Genomic DNA, 17869 nt, shown 5'->3' on the forward strand with positions numbered 1-17869 from the left:
CCCGAGGTGGAGGGGGAAGTGATGGCATTCCGGGGCACTTTGCGCGTTTTTCGAAACGGCTGGTGTCACTCCACCAAACGTCAAAAATCTATTTTCTCACAGCACATCTAACCACAGGACACGCGCGGCTGGACAGCAACCGTCGGCGTGGTGACAGGTCCTCGCGCAGCGTCACTGTCGCAGCGAACGCTCTCGGGCGCCTGTGCAGAGAGCGTGACCGCGTGCTCCAGGAGCATCCACCCACCTCGCGCAGCGTCCACCCGCTGCGCGAGGCACAAAAAACAAATTACGCGTAAAAAACAAGCAGAGGCTGTTTAGTGCACAACTGAGCAAATGCTACACGGATGCAGGAGTGAGTGGCGCCTCGCCTTGCCGTAGGACACGCAGAAACTGTCTACCTAAACCTAGACCTATGCGTGATGAACCGCATTTGGAGCGACGGACACACACCCACCCCACACGCCTAGATTCCTTGGTGACCACGTCGCGTGCCCGGGCTGCCCTCTACTGCATCAGCCCTCAGCTGGCGACCACTCGAGATGAAACAGGAAATTATGTAGATGAAATAGGTGCCTTGAGCTTGTTTCTTCTCCCTCCCCTAGATCTACGAATGCGCACCGTGCTCAGGCGACAGAGAGGGTCACTGCACACCAAGTTCTTGCACTTGAGTCAGGGAGCAACAGTGTGCACATCACCGGTGAACCACATATATCCAAACTTCTATACACGTGTGTGAAACTCACACGTTTCATGGACCGAAAGCATGGTCGCCGGGAAGTGGGTGAATTGCGTCGCCCGCACACCAGACATCTCACCAACTTCTTTTTCTGAACATCCCGGCAGGCGTTTTGTGCAGTCCGAGCCAACCTCCGGCATGAGAAGACCTTTCGTGCGGTGGCGTCAGCCACGGACGGAAGCCTAAGAATACCGCACCATGTTAACGAGCTGCCTGTAGGCGCCATTCCGAATCTTCATCAGCTCCTCGTGACTGCCCACTTCGACGACGCGACTGCCGCGGCCGTCTTCGTTGCTCAGCACGACGATCTTGGCTGGCGGAGACAGGCAAGATAAGGCGGAAAACAGACATCATCCAAAACGCCCGAGCCTGCCGCGCCACTCCGCAGCCCAAGATGCTTGCACGGTACATCGGCTCTGCAGTCAAATAGGCCGGACGATCACCTGGGTGAGGTCTCACGCCCCCAAATCCCCGCAGATCGATACACACACAAATATACATATATGTAGATATATATATATACCCATCCGTGCAAGCACTATGACTATCAGAACAAAACAAATGCATCCTGCGATAAAGGAACCGGCATGGGCAATATTTGTGGGGAGCTGGCGCAACACTTGGACACTGGTTGATGCCTACGCAGCATTCGGTCGCCCGAGTGTTGTGTGGTTGTAGCAGTATCGCCGTACTCTAGAATGAAGGCTATAGCAAATGCCTTGACCTACCGCATGGGCAAGCACCCATGGATCGCTCGCCCACGATCCCACGCTAGCGTTCCTTACTTGCGTTCTTGACGGTAGAGAGCCGGTGCGCGACAATAATGGTGCCATGGCTATGGCCCTTCTCCACGAGTTCGTCCAGAGTCTGTTGGACTTGGCGCTCAGCCTCGGCGTCGAGTGCTGACGTCGCTTCGTCCAAGAGAAGAAGACGCGGCTTGCGCACCAGAGCTCTACGAAAAGAGACAAAGCAGGACAAGTGGAGTGGTTGGCTGCTCTATACATGACCGCGTGCAGAGGCGCTCAGACCCGGATGTGGACAGATCTGCTTTCACCCAGTTCTCGATTTTTTCTGAACTGAAGCCGCTCAGTATGCCAAGAGAGAAAAACCCGCATAGTAAGACATGACATACTGGAGAGTCGGCGTGCGTTGTCGCTCCTCTGCGCACAGCACACGGCCGCAGCTAGCTCAAGCCATCTGTGGGCGCTCGACTATGCGACGATGGACTGCTGAGGCCGCGGCACTCCCCCTCTCGACTGGGCGCAGTTGGTGCCGGCCGTCTCTTTCTCACCTCGCGATGGCAATACGCTGTTTCTGCCCGCCGGAGAGCTGACTGCCGCCTGGTCCGACCAACGTTTTGTAGCCGTTTGGGAAGGTGCGAATGAACTTGTCGGCGTGCGCCTGTCTGGCCGCTTCAATGACGTCTTCCTGCAGATGCGCGCAGCAAACGCGGTTTCCAGCGGGAGCAACAGTGACGGAGGGCAGACCACACTCTCCCCCCCTCTGACTTGCGGCTGACGGGACGATCGAAATTAGCAAAAACACCTCGGCGAAGAGCAGAACCGCATCCGTGCCGGAGTGCCACGATACGACGAACGTTGGGTCGGCCGTAGGCAACTGCGGGTTTCGCTCGAAGACGCTGTGGCGGGTAGACAAACCAAAGTCCGCCGCATGCAGGGGCAGACAGGGGACTCTCCGTCAACCTTGAGCGGCTCCGTTCGCAGGCGATACAGCACGTCTCCTACCTCAGAAGCTTCTGGCTTGGAGATGCGAATGTTGTCTTCGATGCTCATGTTGAACAGGACTGGCTCCTGACCGACGAGACCCATTTGCTCACGCAGCGAGCTGCGAAGGGAAGGGCGAAGACTCAAGCAAAGTGCGTGGAATGACGACGCTGCAGGGAAACGCTTTTAGTCTAAACGGCTGGGGCAAGACACACAACGAGGAGATGGAGAGTGTACACAATCGTACGATGAATGAGGAACCCTAAACAGGGGGCTGTCTCACGGCCTCACGGGGTCGCCCACAAGCAAGGCGCAGGCTACGCTCGCGGTGCGCCGCGCGGCTTCCCGCACCTGACGTTGGTTTCCTTGAGCTCGGTTCCATCAAACGTGATGGAGCCCCCGTTGCGCCGCTTGCGCTTCATCTTGCCTCCTGCCTCTCCCGCGACCTCGCCATCGTCAAGCTTGGTAATCTCAACGGTGTTGCGGAGGTCGTAAAAGCGTTCCTGCGGGGGGCAGACCGAGAGGACACAGAGGACACAGAGGACGCACAGTGAGAAGAAAGACGATACGGCTTTGCAGTGGGCGATGCCGCATCGCGAGTTCGCGATCTAGGCGAACGCCCGCGTCGGGCAGTCACTCACCGCAGCGCCGCGACCCTTCAAAGTCCGCATTCTCTCCCCAGTCTACGCGCTGTCTCGAGGCGCGGTGGCGCCGTGGCTCACACATGCGTGAGATACAATCTTCGGCGTGCTCGGCTAACGGGCTGGACCTAACGGCCTCTAAAACCCACGTGTGGAGGACGTCGCTACCACGTCCGCATTCTTGCCCGCTTGAGGCTCTCGCAGATGCACCTCCATCGCAGCGCTGCCTCAACTTGACCCTCCGCTTCCGAAGTGCAGTTACGCAGCGCGGCTAGTAGAACTCTGCGAGAGGCTGCTCTGCGCTTACAATCAGTTGGATCGCCGTCGACTTCCCACAGCCTGAAGGGCCGACCAGCGCCACCGTCTCGCCGGCCTTGACCGTGAAAGATAGATTCCGGTACACCTAGCCGAAACAAAAAACGAACTCCACCGAGCGCCACGCACCTTGAGTCGACCCGCGAAAGACGGTCTAGACAGGAGGCGCGGAGCTCTACGACCTAGACGTTTTTCATCGTCAGGCGTGCGCCAGACCAACAGGCAGGCTCCAGGTTTGCAGGCAACGGTGCACCAAAGCAGGCGCGGTGCGTGCCGACAGACATCCAGCTGGGTGGCGCGAGCTGACCGCACACGGCTCGGCATCGAGACGGTCTGCGGACGAAGGCCAAAACGCGAGTGCAACCAGCTGGATACTCTGAAGAAACCGGCAGCCGACCCAGGCGCGGCTGCTCGTCCCCCGAAATCGCCGACTGCGTTAAACCGGCATCACGCAGCCTACGCTCACACGCGAGAGAATGCACACCTGAGCCTCCAGTCGCCGCCGCGCTCTCCCGACCCGCAACACAAACCACGCGAAGGCATCCTCACTCGCTTACCGGTACAGTCGGTCGCGTCGAGTAGCGGAAGTTGACATTGGTGAACGCGACTTCTCCGCCATTCCCAGAGTGATAATCAAATCGGCGGCCTCCAGAGTCTCTAGAGTCGATCGCCGACGGCTGCGCGGCAACGAATACAGAAACATTTGCACGCAGAAGATCCAACGCACACCCCGAATGATAGACACGCCCCCGGCAGCCGTCTCAGAAAGCAGAAAGATCTGGCAGAGTGCACGTGCGTGGATCGCGTGTTGCCCCCTGGGGGTCCGGTCTCCACATCGGCGCGTTCACGTCTTGCTGAGTCACGATGACCTCGGCATCTGATGAGGCGGTTGCGTTCGACGGGGCACCAGTCAGGTCCATTCTCTCTGGTGCCGCAGCTTCCACAAGCACTACCACGACGCGGCAAGGCCGACATCGCAGTTGCCCCGGGGCGACCGCAAAGAACGCCGCACGCAGATCTGGCGCTGTCCTCTGCGGGTCCACGGGCAACCGCATCGGCACGAAACCCGTACCGTGTCGATCAGACGGAACACCCGCGCCGCCGCCATCCGCGCCCGCGCGTTGTCGGTCGAGAAGAGCACCGTTTGTCCCATAGTCATTCCAGCGAACATGAGCGCGAAAATCGCCTGCATAACGTCTGGAAAGCCACCGCCACCCACGCCCGCGAAGCGTTTGAAGTGCCTTGCGGTGAACTCGAAACCCCCCTGCTGGTTGCAGGCGTGGAGGCCGATGGACGAGTGACATCGTCGCACAACCGGAAGGAGGCAACTCAGCCTCGCTCCGCTGCACTGGACCAGGCGCCATAGTCAACCCCGCGCAAATCTCTCGACATGACGCCTGTAGCTTGCTCCCCAAAGAAAAAGCAGCTCGTGTTCAGCAGCGTCTCCTACCTAGCCACACACACGAGTGTTACAGCTCGAATCGCACGAAAGAGAAGCCGCACCTGTCGCCGTGGCGCCATCTTTGATCAGGTTCCCCCCGTACCACATGCCCAAGGCGTTGATACCGAATTGCACTCCCTGAAAGCAAACATCCAGAGAAGAGAGGCCTCACCTACAGCGACACGCTGCCCGTGCCGCAGCTCCTCCACGGCGTTGCAGCAGCAACGTACAACTGACTGCTGGCGACTTGGCACATTCAACTATGGGTACATATATAGATACGTATATGCATAAATGCGCTGTCAATGAATTTAGCTGCTGTAACCGCATGACCAGCCTAGGACAGCAAAACCAACAGGCACGTGTGAAGGAAGGCGAACGCTCAAACACGCAGCACTGAACCTCGAGTTGGACGCCGCTGACCTCCACGGAGACATTCAACGCATGGATCCACACATCTGTACGGACTGGATTCTCGACAGTATTTTCAGTGTCATCCACGCTCGATCGCCGCGCCTAAGTAGAAATAGCTAAGTCAATCCCCGCTCCTCCCGCGAGGGGCGGCTAGACCCACCTGGGAGAAGCCCCAGAAGAAACCAAGCAAGAGAGCGTTCTTGGCTTGCGTAGCGGGCTCTTGGCGAAGGCATTTTTCATAGCGGTCGATGAAATGCTGCTCAGGCACCCGAGAGAAAGCGCAGCAAAACCCACGCATCGGCGACCAGCACATACAGGCTGGCAGCACGAAACAAATCTTGCGGAGGGTCACAGGGAACGAGGACAGAGACGTGTTCTCCAGCCTGCTCAAAACGCGACTGCGGAGGGAAAGCGAAACGTAGCGAGTTGGACGGTTTCGTGTCTCCTCCACGGAAGCGAGCACAGGCAGAATAATATCAGTTGGCATTTCCCAATCGGGCTCAGAACACGGTGCAAGCGTGCAGTCGTTGTAGGCCCCTTTTGCCTAGGCGAAATAGTCCTGTTGACGCCTGGACGCATGCTGCCGAGTCTTCGCCAGGCAAACCCATCGAGACCGCTGTGGTGGCTGCGTGCTGAGCACGAATCCAAGACTCTGTCGCAGACGGCTAGTTGATGTGTTCCTCTTTTAAGACGCACCACTGCAGGTCACTCCGAGTTGTCGCCGAACCGTCTACGACCAACTCAGCATGGGAATCTGTGGATTCGGAATGAAGAAACCGGTGATCGAGCAGGCGCCTCTCGAACCGAGTCGCGCGCCTAGGTAAGACTTTCTTTACCAACTAGCCGCCTCGAAATAAGCTAGTAAATAGAGAGTCCTCCACCGAAGCGCCTATGTGGATGCGCACCTGGCTCTGCCCACGCCTACCTGCTCCAGGCCAAAAGCCGAGACTACGCGGATGCCGCCCACAGCCTCGATAAGGACCTGTTCGGGGCAGTCCTCCTCCTCGTCATGCGGTTGTTTCTTTCCCTTTTGTGTCGGGTGATCTGCACAGGGGAGTCGAATGAACGCAGTGAATCAGAAATGTGCCGCGTGTAGAGGAGCATCCTCTCGCTCGCTGTCGAGGAAGCAAGCGACGTGCTTGCAACTGAAACGCAGCTTTCAGAACGCCGGCTCACACCTCGAGAGGCAGACCCGTGCCGACGCTCGCACGCGGCTGTCCGAGATAGAGAACGCAACAAAGCGCCTGAACTCATTGGAAGCCCAGCATGAAGTGACGTGATGCTGATTCGCCTCTTCGATTTTGAATATCCCATTCCGGCGCGCACTCAAAAACCTCATCGGCAATAGGTTTTTTCTCACTGTGGGTGTGCATGAACGTTTGCTGCATCATGCTCGCCGGCCCCAGAACGAACAGACAGCAGAGGATGACAAGCGCCAGCTTCCAGTTGCTTGTGAAGGCGATGATGCATCCTGAACACATGCGCACGAGAACCAGAAACGGTCAGAGCAATTGAATGGACTTCCATGCCGCGGTGAGTCCCCCGCAACCCTGGAACTACATGCGACAGTGTCAAAACTGGGTTTGCCGGGAGATGCCAGGAAATCCACCCAGCCGCACACACACACACGTATCTATACATGTATATTTTATATATTTTTTTATATTTGTATATATATATATATACATACATTGACGTGAGAGTCTTGTCCTTGGGAGACGCGCTCAGGGATGATAGAACTACAAATATCTATGATCGTAATCGCATCCGCAACGCGCGTCAGCACAGTGTTTGACCGGCTGCCATGCGTCAAAGCCGAAGGATACCACATATAGTGTCGACAGTCATCCCTACGGCTAGCCAGGTGGCACGCAACCAGCATGCAGGGCTCCAGGGAGCACCTCAGCGTAAGGCTGAATAAATTCGTCACCTATATTTCCATGGAATCTCCAAATCTACACTAGCGAATAGAAACGAGATCGTGGAGCCCTGAGTGACTTTCGTGTTTACCGGCGACAATTGCTGCGAGAGATGCAGCCAGAGCCATAGGATTTCCGCAGCTTCCGGTCTTGACGACGAGCACATCCGAAGACAAAATCGACATCAGAGCTCCTGAAAAAGAAAAAATGCGGCAACGCAGACGTGAGTTTGAACGTGAACCAGCTTTCGCTTCTGTGTCGTTTTGCTGACCAAATACGTCTCATAGGGGTTGAGACGTGGCTGCAGTGCACCACGAGGGTAGCCAGGTGCAAGTGCCACAATAGACAACCATGGCGTCCCTCTAAAGGCTTTTGGCATGCATTCGTCTACCAGTAAAGACGGACATCTATAGAATACGTTTGGTTCATGCTCAAAGGCTGTGCGAAAATGCGTCCTCAACCCTCGTATCATCTGACAAGCCAATGTTGACGACGGGTTTCGGTTAAAAAACAGACATTCCACAGTGGGAAGCGTGCTTGTCACTTTCTCTGTTTGGTACTGTGCTGTTTTCTGGCTTACCGACGTTGTTCTTGCTGTTGTCAAAGAAAGCGATATCCTGGTGCATCGTCTGCGTAAACGCCTTGGCGCGGAGTTCAGACGTCACCTTCGAGCCCATGTACTCGATCCCGAGGAATTTGAGCCACTCGACGATGAGAACGCTGCAGGCCAGCCCTACAAAGGCCAAACTCCACTTGTTCGCCTGAAAAGAGCAAATCGCAAAACAACGAGACTAGCAAGGAGCCTACTGCCCACAGTCATTCTCGCCTCGATATCCTTTCAACTGCACCACACCAAGCATGGCCTGAGGGATGCCTCGGCGTCTACTCTTCTCTCGCAGTTTCGGCGCCAGCTGCTGGTATAACTTTCCGAAATGCATCCGCAGGTTTGCGACTGTACACGCATTTGCCGTTGCAGCGCAGTCTCCCATGTACGTTACAGTGCCGCCACGCAACTTCCCGTATCGTAATTATCGTTCTACGAGTTTGCCTGCAGCACGAAGCTTCTGGGTGTGCCTCATAGCCGATCAGCATGGACTAATTTTGTCTCATAGAGACGCTGGCCGCCGCCTTTCGTGTTCTTGTTTACTTCGCTCTCGATCTCATCCGGGTCCGATTTAAAAAACAGGGCGATAAACCGGGAAAAGATGACAGAGTAGACCGGGAAAACAACGCTGGAAAAACCCACACAGACACGGGAAGGCACACGTCAAATTGCTTGAAAAGCTCGGAGATCCCGCCGCTTCACCGCGCCAGCGAAGCACCTCCCTGTGTTCCTACGACCCGCCAGACGAGTTCTACAGACAGCGTAAGGCTCGCAACTCGGGGTCAGGATGCTACTACACACGCCGCAAAGCGACTAGGCCAGGTCTTGTTCTTTCGCGGAACAAACGGCATCTCTATTTAGACAAGAGAGACACGAACTAAATGTGAGCATGTGTGACGCCGCCCGTAGAGGAAACGTGCACGTGCAAGATGGCTGCGCGGCGAAAACGCCCAGGCGGGGCGCTGCGTGAATGACTCATACACCCGCAACAAGCACGTAACGGGTAGCATACAACTGCATCGATGCCAGAGGACTTTTTCCCTAGTACGAGGGGTCCTACCCTGAGGCACATGCAGCAACCAGAGTGAGGAGAAAGAAAGGCCAGTGCTTGAGCGCGAGGCCGAAGATGCGAGTCATGCGGATGCGAGGCGCGGGCTCCTCTTCTCCATCTGCGGGGGTCTTATTCTTGCCGAAACTCCAGAGGCTACGCTCCTTCTGAGTGCCTGTCACATGGGTATACACAAGACCGCAACAGCATCTCTCGTTGATGAGGGTCTAGGCGGCAGGTCGGACTGCCTGCTACGAGCAGTTGCTCTCCCTGAGTCTGCTCGCCTATCGAATTCGGTTCCTACAAAAACATTTAAATCCTTGAATACAGACCAGGAAGTGGGCGGGCACACGACAACATCTAAGCCCTACCCTTGACCCTGAACTCGTGGCTTTGCGTGCGCGTGGTATTTATCCAGGGTACTGGCGAACGCGGACGCGCGAGGAGGGAGTTCTGTATAGCAGGGTCCCGCTTGCGGCCTCTCTGGGGCCGCCCGGCATGGGCACCCGTCCTCAGGGGCAAAACGCCACCCCCACATCACCCTACCTGTCTCAAGGAGGCGCTCGGAGATCAGAGAGAAGGCGGAGCTGAACGCAGACTGACGCGTACCAAGACAGGAACACAGGCAGAGACACATCGTTAAGGCGCCTCGCTTGGTTTGGTTTGACGCGATGTTACCCTTCACAGCATTTCCGACCGAACGGAATCCTATACAGTGATTGCGAGGTGAGAAGTGGAGAAACTTCTGCGCCTCGCAGCTTTGATGGAGAAACACGGCTCCGCTTACCTGTGCAGAGCAACGCCACAACACCCTTCCCCCCTCCCCCGATGTACACATGGAGTACAGAGCAGCCTTTTGTTCTCTCTGCCGCAAGCCTTAAATAGAGAGACTTCGCAGAAACACGATCGCCCAGCTCGAGAGGCAAGTGGCCTTCACAAGAGGTTGCGCGTGTATCCGCCTTCTCTGAGCTGCTGGCCTCCTACCTGATCGGAAACCCGGCGGCGGCTCATGCTCTGGGGGCTGGTCGTTGCGTAGGAGGCACCAGGTGCGTCTGGAGCGCCTTCCGCGGCGGTGGTCGGTCCGTCGTCCTCGTCGTCGTCGGCGTGCATGCCCACGAGCTGCGACTGAACCAGACTGTAGTACAAGCCATGCTGAAGCGCACACACACACTACGCAACACGCGAAGCCGGCATTACACGTTCCGTCGAATTCAAGAACCCAGCAGAAAATTTAGCAGTGGAGATACCAGGGATACAGAAGCTACTTGTGCTGCATATTACCTCGTCCTTCATGAGTTCTTCGTGCGTGCCTTGCTGGACAACGGAGGAACCTTCGTCGCCTTCTTTGTGTCCGAGCACGATGATCAAATCCGCTCTCTGGATGGTGCTCAGGCGGTGTGCGATGATAATCGTCGTCGCGCCTGTCGTGGCGATCAGCGAGTCCAAGGCAGCCTGAAACCCGGGGCGGAGCGCAGAGGAACTCAAAAGCCAACAGATGCTTTGGACAGCCCCTTCAGCGCCGCCGGCAGCAGACACGTGCCTCTTGCCAGCCGCGGCATGTCCGCAACTACGATCGGGCGCTCTCTGTTTTGAATGCACTCGGCGTGGCATTCCGCGGAGGCCTGCGCGCGCATGCAAGCTTCTGGGTGCTTCCCTTCCGTGTCCTGTCGACAGTGAAGGTGGCGTGGTATCTAAGAACAAAGTCTTCCCTCACAACGCTGAGGGTCGTCCCTCGAACTCTCCGGGCAAAGGAACGACGATCGACCCCACAGGCAATCGCCCCCGCGTTGAAGCCGGGATCGAATTCAACGGAGTGCTCCTGAAAGTAACGTTGCACGCCCGCTCACCTGGACGATACGTTCGGAAGCGTTGTCGAGTGCAGATGTGGCTTCGTCGAAAATCAGAACGGAGGGCTCCCGGACCTGAGAAAACCACAGCACGCAGCAACGCACGGGGAGTGAGGCAGCTGACGCTAACCTTCCTTCTGTGGCTCACGCCCTGACGTCTCACGCTGCTCGCCTTGAAGGCTGTCCGCGCTACAGTTGCCGCGGCTCCCCGGTGTTTTATCCTCACCAGCGCACGGGCGATGGCGATGCGTTGCTTCTGTCCTCCTGACACCTGCGATCCCATTGCGCCGCAGTGGGTTTCGTATTTGTTCGCGAAGTCCGCGATGAAGCCAGCCGCGTTCGCCTTCTTGGCAGCAGCCTCAACTTGCGCATGTGTGACGGGTTTCTTTGAACCCAAAGAGATGTTCTCTTCAATCTGCTCAGCGACACAGCAACGGCAGCAATCGCGCCCTCCGGTGGCGTCATAGCTAGTTGTAGAGAGCTCGGTCGAGCGGGCTGACATGTCGGAAGCGGGTTTCCATCTGAAGCCCTCTCAAGTGAAAGAACAGCGCTCCGTCTCTGCCGAGCGTCAGTCACACAGATGTGGGCTGTGGGCAGGAAGCGAAGAGAGTACAGCTGGAACCCTTCAGAGCAGCAAGTAAGCGAAAGGGCGGGAAACCTAAGAGACAGTGCATGCAGACCGACTCCATAGGCAGCTCCGAACCCAGCGCCGGAGCCTGTGTGCGTAAATCTGTTCCAGCCACGCGCAAGAGGCACAAAAACCCAGCGCGGCACATGTGGCAGTCACACTTACTGTCGCAGAGAAAAGCTTCGGTTCTTGGTTCACCACGCCGAGCCCCGCTCGCAGCGTCTCCAAATGGATTTCTTTCAAGGGCCTGAGAAGAAACACACAGCCTTCGCCTTGGTCTGAATCGCGGAGCTCCCTGCGCGTCACGGCTGCTCGACAGCCTTTCTTTGCGGGGGTCAGTTCAGACTTTCACATCGGCACGACTTGGGGTCGCGTGTGTGCACGCCAGCGTACATCGCGCTCCTGCAAGGAGCCGCAATCCGTGCTGGCCTCGCAGAAGGGAAGGAATCCACTCAAGGCAACTTCAAACGAGCTGCGCGGCTTACGTGTCGCCGAATTTGACCGCTCCAGAGGTGGGCTCGTATTGCCGTTGGAGAAGCTGGACGATGGTCGACTTGCCGCAGCCTGGAGACCACACGCACGCAGAGATACAGCTACGTGTACGAGAGAGCTCGGGTCCCGAAAACAAGGCCTTCGAGAAGGAAACCAGGAAAGTCCAACTCGCAGTATATTTCCCCGGAATAAGCTGATTTAGACGTAGGGACCTGTTGTAGCCTGGTAAAACTTTAGGTATCAAAATAGACAGCAGGGCGTACACACCTGGGCGGCGGCCGTGGCGCCGGCACCAGGCGCATACCGCTGCTTCTGGCGCAGCACATCGACTAAATTCCGGCAAGCAAGAAGCCGTCGTTCGCCGTTTGACCCAGCGCGCAACCCGAAACTAACGACTCCGTTAGGCCGTCAAGCTCCCCCCCGCACGACAGAAAACGCACCGGAGCCTCCGACAAGAGCGACAGTTTTGCCTCCTGGAATGGTCAAACTGAGGTCTTTGAAGATCACTTTCTCAGGGCGCGTCGGATACGAAAACGAAACCTTCTCGTAGACAATGTCGCCGCTCAGCTTCACGTCCTTCTGCAGCACAATTGCAAAGAGGAAACAAATCGAAACGCGATCACAAGCAGCAGTGGGCGGCACTTCGGCTCCGAGACTATCCTCCCCCGACCACCGCAGAGTCTGGCTTCGCCGCAAAGCAGGCATGCACTCGAAGCCAATTAAAAAACAACTCACAAACCGGGTTGCATCTGTTTGGCTAGCCAGCGACGTGCACATGTCCGTGCACGTCCAGCGCTATGATAGAGGCACGGACTACCTCCTCCCCCGATTTACATGGAATAGATTTACAGTATCTCCGAGGGATTGTTGTGGGAAAACAGTTCGCTAGGCGTCGTCCGCGCAAACACTGAGACGGCAAACTCGTGCGTTTAACATGACGACTACGTTCCCTTGAAGTGAGGCAGGGGACGCTCTCCGAAGATTTGCAACGCCTACCGTTCCGGTGGTGTCAAACGGGTCAATCAGGGATTGGCGGGTGATCACTTCCAGCAGATCCCGCGCAGCTTCAGTAGCCTGCATAGTGCGGAAACAGATTCAGCAGACGCCCCAGGAGCTCTATCAAGTTCTTCTTCATTGACAGTCCGCTGTGCACCGGGTCAGTGCTCGTCACTATTGGCATGCGTTAAGTGGAGAGTGACATGTAGGCGGGAAGACTACAACGCATGTATACAGGTGAAAGTGGCTGCATCCACGCTGCGTACGTAAGTGAGCACATTGCTTGCGCTGGACGCGGTCTCACACGCGTAACCGACCCAAACATCTGCTGTTGCCTCTCGGTCAGACTCTCATGCGAGCCACCACCGCTTTCCGAACTGGGGCTTGTCTTCGCCATGTGCATGTACGCAAGAACAGACACTGGCTTCGAATTCTGCTGCGGTCAACCCAGCAAGCCGCTGCAATCGCGTGCGATGCAGTTTGTGAGCAAGGCCGCTGGTGGAACAGATCGTCGACTTACCCGCACATACTCCGCCAAGCCAGGAATGATCTGACCCAGACTGAAAGCGCCGACCATGATGCAAATCAGCACCGTAACTGCGTCGCCTCCTTGAAATGCCGGCTGCACCGGCACCTCGCCTGGCGGCGGAGGATTCGCTGGTATAACAACGGGGTGACAGGCAAACGCAGTCAAGAACAGAGGAGTCAACCATGAAAACACACGTAAACGGCTGTAACACAGCAAGGGGCTCTCGCACACGAAGCACCACGGCGCCACGAACGACAGCGGCGGATCCGTTAGCGGCAGATAAGCCGGTGCAGAAAGGCCACACTTTGGTACGTGGAAGATAACAAGACTCCAGAAATAAGAAAACGATAGAAATAAAGAAATGCCAAACGGCTAGAGGCAGTTGACAGACAGCCGAATGCGGCGCGCTAGTCCGGAATGGTCTTATTTTTCCAGCGCCTATGCAAGTGATAGCGTTTCCCACGTGGGCACCAGGCTCAGGCCACGGATGCAAACACCTGAGCTCGAATGGGGAGGGTGGGCGGGGGGGCATCCAAAGGGGAACAGCGGTCGAAAGAAGCCAAACAGTCCCAGTGAAACCGGGGCATGCGTGTGTCAGAAGAAAAGAAAAGCGCGCTAGCCCCGCTTCGGGACGAGAACTGCGCAGGCAGCAGGGGACCGGTGTGGAGGCAAACATGACGGGTAAACTTACACGCCATCGCCGCCTGGACTTCGCGGATTCCGTCAGCAATCAGGCCACCAGCATACCAGTACCCGAGCGCGTACATGAAGAACACGCACGCCATCAGCGCACCCACAGCTGCAGCAGAAAATGCAAGCGCGTACATGCGTTAATGTCCATTTTGCCTCCTTGTGAGCATGTCTGAACCCGTATTCATACACACTCTCCGGCGACGCCCCATGGGCGCGTGGACACACGTCTTTCCACCGAAACGATATTATAAAAAAGCCTGGAACTGATCGCACATGAAACGGGGATACGGAGCAACAGCCAGCGAGCCCTTCTCTGGTTAAACCGCATAATACTCAAAGAGATAGTCACAGACACGGCATGCTCGTGTGGCCGCCCCGGACAGCACGTTGATGCAGAGAACAGCGGCAGAGCATGGAACGACGTCAGTCCAAACGGCGTGATTCAGGGAAAAAAGGGAAACAGGAAACGAGGCTCAAGCGGGTGAGTCAGCGCTCAAATGGCAGGCACGCAAGTAGCCTCCCAGGACTGAAACCGCGGAGATGCAATATGCAGTATTTTAGAGTGCTTCAACGTAGAGGCCCGACTTTAGGCAAGTCCACCTCTTTCTCAAGCATGGCCGTGCGAACGAGTTTTCCACGGCAGCGTCTGCCAAGCCCTGAATTGGCAGCATGGTTGACTTTGCAGCATTACTTCCTGTCTAGGTGGACTCGGCACTCCTTTTCTTCTGAAGATACTTCAGGTTACGTTATAGGCAGACCTCTACATAAGGCGCAGGCGGAAGTTCACGACCGTGTGAACCGGAGGCTGGCGGCGGTTTTGGATGCCAAGCTTACCAGAGCCTGTGAAGGCGCCTCCCTTGATAGCTGCCTGTTCTGCTCGCTTCAAGTTTGACACATAATCTGAGATCATTCTTTCCTCTCCCCCTAGCGACGCCACGGTTCGGACGTTTCGAAGAGATTCCTCGGCTACACGTCCCGCTTCGCTGTACGCTTTTTCGGCTGAGGGCAGGCAGCAGAAGGGCGCCGGTGTTGTTGCAGCCAAGAGAAGAAACGTGAGCGCACGGTACATGCATAAGCTTCTAGAGTGTCGCCCACAAGGCAGGTCTTGTGCGCATTCAGGTAGATATGCACGTGCCTAGGATGCGGAACGCAGAAGCCATGGAAGTGGAGGGTGTGACGAGCTCGCCAGTGTGCGCGGCAAGCTGGCAGACATGGAGTCCGGAGCCACAGGAATTCAAAAGCAACGAAAACTGCACGGACGCAGGGGCGTGTTTCCAGGTGAGGGGAAAGCGGCTGGCGGAGCGCGATCCAGAAAACGCAAAAACCCACGAGACATCTGCGCGCCGCCGTCAACGCGCAGCAAGGCCGGGGGCACGCCCTGGCCACGCGAACAGAATTTGATTTCGAGGTGATGCCGCGACACCACCGTACACGAATCGCGTTACCTCGCAGAGCCCCCGGAGCACGGAGTCTAGGCGCAACCAGTGAGCCCCCGCCACTGATTGAAAATACTCCGTCAGGTGGAGTTTCACAGCACGAAGATGCGGAACGCAGGCTATATTGGCAACCTGGTGAGAAACTTGTGTGACTCCTCATTATTCTGGTTTCGAGTCAGCGAACCTCAGGATGTCTCACCGCGCTGCTGACTACTCCGGAGCGACCAGGCGAGGAACGCCCCGCATCCGGCAATGACGGGAAGCGCTGCACTGACAACCAAGGCCATCTTCCAGTGTCGGGTGTACGCCGTGATGAAAGATCCGACAAACGTTGCGAAAAACTGCAGTGACTGAAGCAGCCAGAAAGGGAGCACAACAGGTGACCAGCGCAGGAGTTCCGGACGGTTGTCGCTAACACGTGGGTATACTCTGGTCGCTCTTCCGGACGCAAGGGGCTGCCGATCCTCGCAGATTTGCTGGCAGGTCGGTCGCTGATGTATTCGGTGAAGCGTGCCTCTCCACGCGCCTCTATAACTTCAAAAGTCTTAAACAGCTCCCATCTCTCCATTCGATCTAAAAGCGTTTCCAAAGTTCGATGGAGCTGGCGATGTGACTTGCGCCTACCGTTGTGGACTTGACGCCAACGGCAAGGCGGATGGTAGACGTATTTGAGTCCAGGCGAGTCGAGAGAGAGCCTACGTCGTTTCTGTCAAACCACCCTTGCTCCTGGAGAGCAACACCCAGCACCGACACCGTTAGGAATACTCCAGAAGCCGCCGTGAATAGGGTCAAGCTCTATTCACAACAGTGCCCATGTGCTACTACCACAGTTCACGTGTTGCAGCTGCATCTACAGCCCACAGAACACAACGTAAAGCGACACACATCAGTAGACTAAAGCGCAAACACAGGCTCGCACTGAAGCTGTCGGCAGCAGTCCACAGAAACCGACAACGCAAGCAAAAGGGACCACCAGACCTACACGGAAGAGAAGAGGTTTGCGTATATGGACCGTCGAAGGGGTCGCGACAGCGGAGCTTCGCATCATAGGCGAACGTGTTTCCGGTGCTCAGGCGTCACGTCTGTAACTTACCTGCCGGATCAAGGTAGCAAAGTAGTGGCGTTTGAACTTCCCAACTTGGCGATCGGACAAATACTCAAACGCGGCGGCGGCCGCCCATCCACAAATCAGCTCCACGGCCTGCACGAAGAAGAGGCGACAGTGCCCGCGATCAGCCCACTTACTGTCTCGCAGACTAAGTCCCTTGCGCGGGCCGCCGCGAGACCTCCCCCCTCCTGCTGCCTCTGTTTCAACGAGGCATGGCCCTCGACGCTCTCAGCGGTGCTCTTTCTCGCACATCTACGGAGGAAGGTGACCGGTGGCTCAGCGGTGCACGTCTTTATCCTGTACAGCCACAAACGTGTACTTAAACCGGCTCGCTGGCAGAGCGGCGACAGGGTAGTACGTGGAGATCTACATAAACGTGTGCAGACGAACACGCCCGTCGAGCGCAGGTACGTGCGGATGTCGAGATGTAGACGCGCAGAGGGGCAAAGAGACCGGAGGCCTTGTCAGGCAGCCGTTCTCCGCGCGGGGGGTAACACCAACTTCGGGCAGTCCCAGGAATAAACGGGTTGTGCCCTGCAGCAAGGGGACAGGAAACGGCGGGCGGCCCGCGAGGGCAGAAACCGCGACGCCGTCGGAAGAACGAAAGTGCCGAAGCATGCTTACGCCGATTATGGCCAGAACCATCGCGTGGTAGTTCATCTCGACTGTCGTGTTGAGCTCTTTCAGGAGGTCTCCGAGAAGTGAAATGAAGGCGGGCTGGGGCGCACAACAGCAGAGTGCAACTCGAGCTGACACAGTGGCTCTCCACCTGCAGCGGAAGGGCCTCGCACCGCGAATACGGCTCTCGCTCCACTGGCCAAGAGACGGATACACTGCGCATCCCAAAAAGACCGAAACTCTGTAGCTGGGTGGTCACGGTTCATGCCTGAAGCTTACCATCATGGCACCCGCGGAGAGGGCGAAGAAAATGCCCAAAACCAAGACGCCGACCTCGCATCGTGAGATGAAGCTGCAATGGAGGAAGCAAAGTGGCGTCCCACACGAGAAAGCCTTGAATTAAGGATGGAGAAAGAGCTCCAACAGCGATGCTAATAAGGCGCAATAGCTGTCGCGAACCGCCCCCCGCGGTACCAAAGAGCAACGACGGGTGTACGGTGTAGTGTTCAGAAAAGACAGAGCGGCATTTGGAGGAAGACACCAGCAAGGGTGGGCAATGGGCAACGGAAAGCTGTCATTTACTGAAATGGTGCCGTAAGACTGGGGAGCTGCTTGGCCCTCGTAGCCCCCGCCTGCAGAAGACAAGAAAAATCCGGCGAGCACAGAACGCAGAGGGCAGT

The 17869-nt window shown here is 56.8% G+C and overlaps 1 protein-coding gene across 1 annotated transcript; it reads right to left on the reverse strand.

The window, feature by feature from the left end:
* Positions 1-107: 107 nt before the first annotated feature.
* On the reverse strand, positions 108-17474 carry BESB_085420 (ATP-binding cassette transporter ABC.B1; the record flags this gene model as incomplete). Its single annotated transcript, XM_029366892.1, has 34 exons — positions 108-263; positions 934-1049; positions 1522-1688; positions 2028-2164; positions 2482-2581; positions 2812-2963; positions 3409-3504; positions 3974-4093; positions 4489-4613; positions 4920-4995; positions 5432-5527; positions 6197-6315; positions 6632-6742; positions 7282-7383; positions 7771-7951; positions 8338-8422; positions 8855-9017; positions 9389-9440; positions 9827-9994; positions 10124-10294; positions 10690-10764; positions 10916-11104; positions 11483-11564; positions 11803-11881; positions 12250-12388; positions 12806-12883; positions 13326-13462; positions 14026-14133; positions 14862-15026; positions 15663-15813; positions 16088-16189; positions 16557-16664; positions 17196-17288; positions 17469-17474. The coding sequence occupies 34 exons, from the start codon at positions 17472-17474 to the stop codon at positions 108-110; spliced, it is 4005 nt and encodes a 1334-aa protein (XP_029217352.1).
* Positions 17475-17869: the final 395 nt, after the last annotated feature.

The sequence above is a fragment of the Besnoitia besnoiti genome, chromosome VIII (assembly GCF_002563875.1).
Source record: "Besnoitia besnoiti strain Bb-Ger1 chromosome VIII, whole genome shotgun sequence".
NCBI lineage: Eukaryota > Apicomplexa > Conoidasida > Eucoccidiorida > Sarcocystidae > Besnoitia > Besnoitia besnoiti.